This window comes from Pygoscelis adeliae, unplaced genomic scaffold (assembly GCF_000699105.1).
Source record: "Pygoscelis adeliae isolate BGI_AS28 unplaced genomic scaffold, ASM69910v1 Scaffold242, whole genome shotgun sequence".
NCBI classification, from domain to species: Eukaryota; Metazoa; Chordata; class Aves; order Sphenisciformes; family Spheniscidae; genus Pygoscelis; species Pygoscelis adeliae.
Genome location: NW_008824369.1, coordinates 4,403,903 through 4,404,574, shown reverse-complemented (window position 1 = coordinate 4,404,574; position 672 = coordinate 4,403,903). Strand labels below are relative to the sequence as shown.

The 672-nt window shown below is 53.7% G+C and overlaps 1 protein-coding gene across 1 annotated transcript in view; it reads right to left on the bottom strand.

Annotated features, from left to right (window-relative positions):
- The window catches only part of WIPI2 (WD repeat domain, phosphoinositide interacting 2), a 26,196-nt gene extending 25,896 nt beyond the window's left edge, over positions 1-300 (bottom strand). Inside the window, exon 1 of the mRNA XM_009320079.1 lies at positions 203-300. Coding sequence (XP_009318354.1) covers positions 203-300 — 98 coding nt within the window. The remainder of the gene's footprint in view (positions 1-202) is intronic.
- Between the last annotated feature and the right edge of the window lie 372 nt (positions 301-672).

Here is a 672-nt window from a genome sequence, read left to right as displayed (position 1 = left end):
CCCCGCTCGCCTCTGCCTCCGTTACAGCTGCTGCCAACCCATCCATATGTCCCGTAACTCCTTCTACCCATCCAAAGTTTCTTCTCTCGTGGGGAGGTTTTTCCTGCTAAGAGATGGCAGATTTTAATCTCAAATTGTCTCTTCTTAACTGCTGGCTCCAGCAGCTTAACGTGCAGGAAAAACTCTGGGGAAATGTGATTACAGCGTGTGCTGCCAGGAGAGCCCAACACCACCATTGCAGCACCCAAAGGCGTGGATATTCACACCGGTCACAGCCAGGATCCTGCTGGGACCCGTCATCGGGAGTGGGGGACAACACACAGAGGTGTCTCTAGCTATGGGACTCCTGCAGGGTTTGGGACTTCGCATATTTTGCGGAGGAAGCAGCCCTGGGCTTCATGACCCATTCCTCTGCTAAAGGAAAACTCTACAAGACCCGCCCGTTTTGGCGACATTACAAAAATGTCACTGCATTCAGGGGACCCCTGAATCTTGGAAACTCTTCTTAACATCATTACAATTACTCAGATCTTTGCAGGAGGGTGGGGAGAGCAGCAGGGGTGGAGGAGGAAAGAAAAGCAAGGACGCGAAGGGAGCTGCCGCGTGGGGAGGGGACGTGTCCCGGATGGGTACAGGTGGTGTGAGCATGGACATCTCCGCATCCCACCGTTG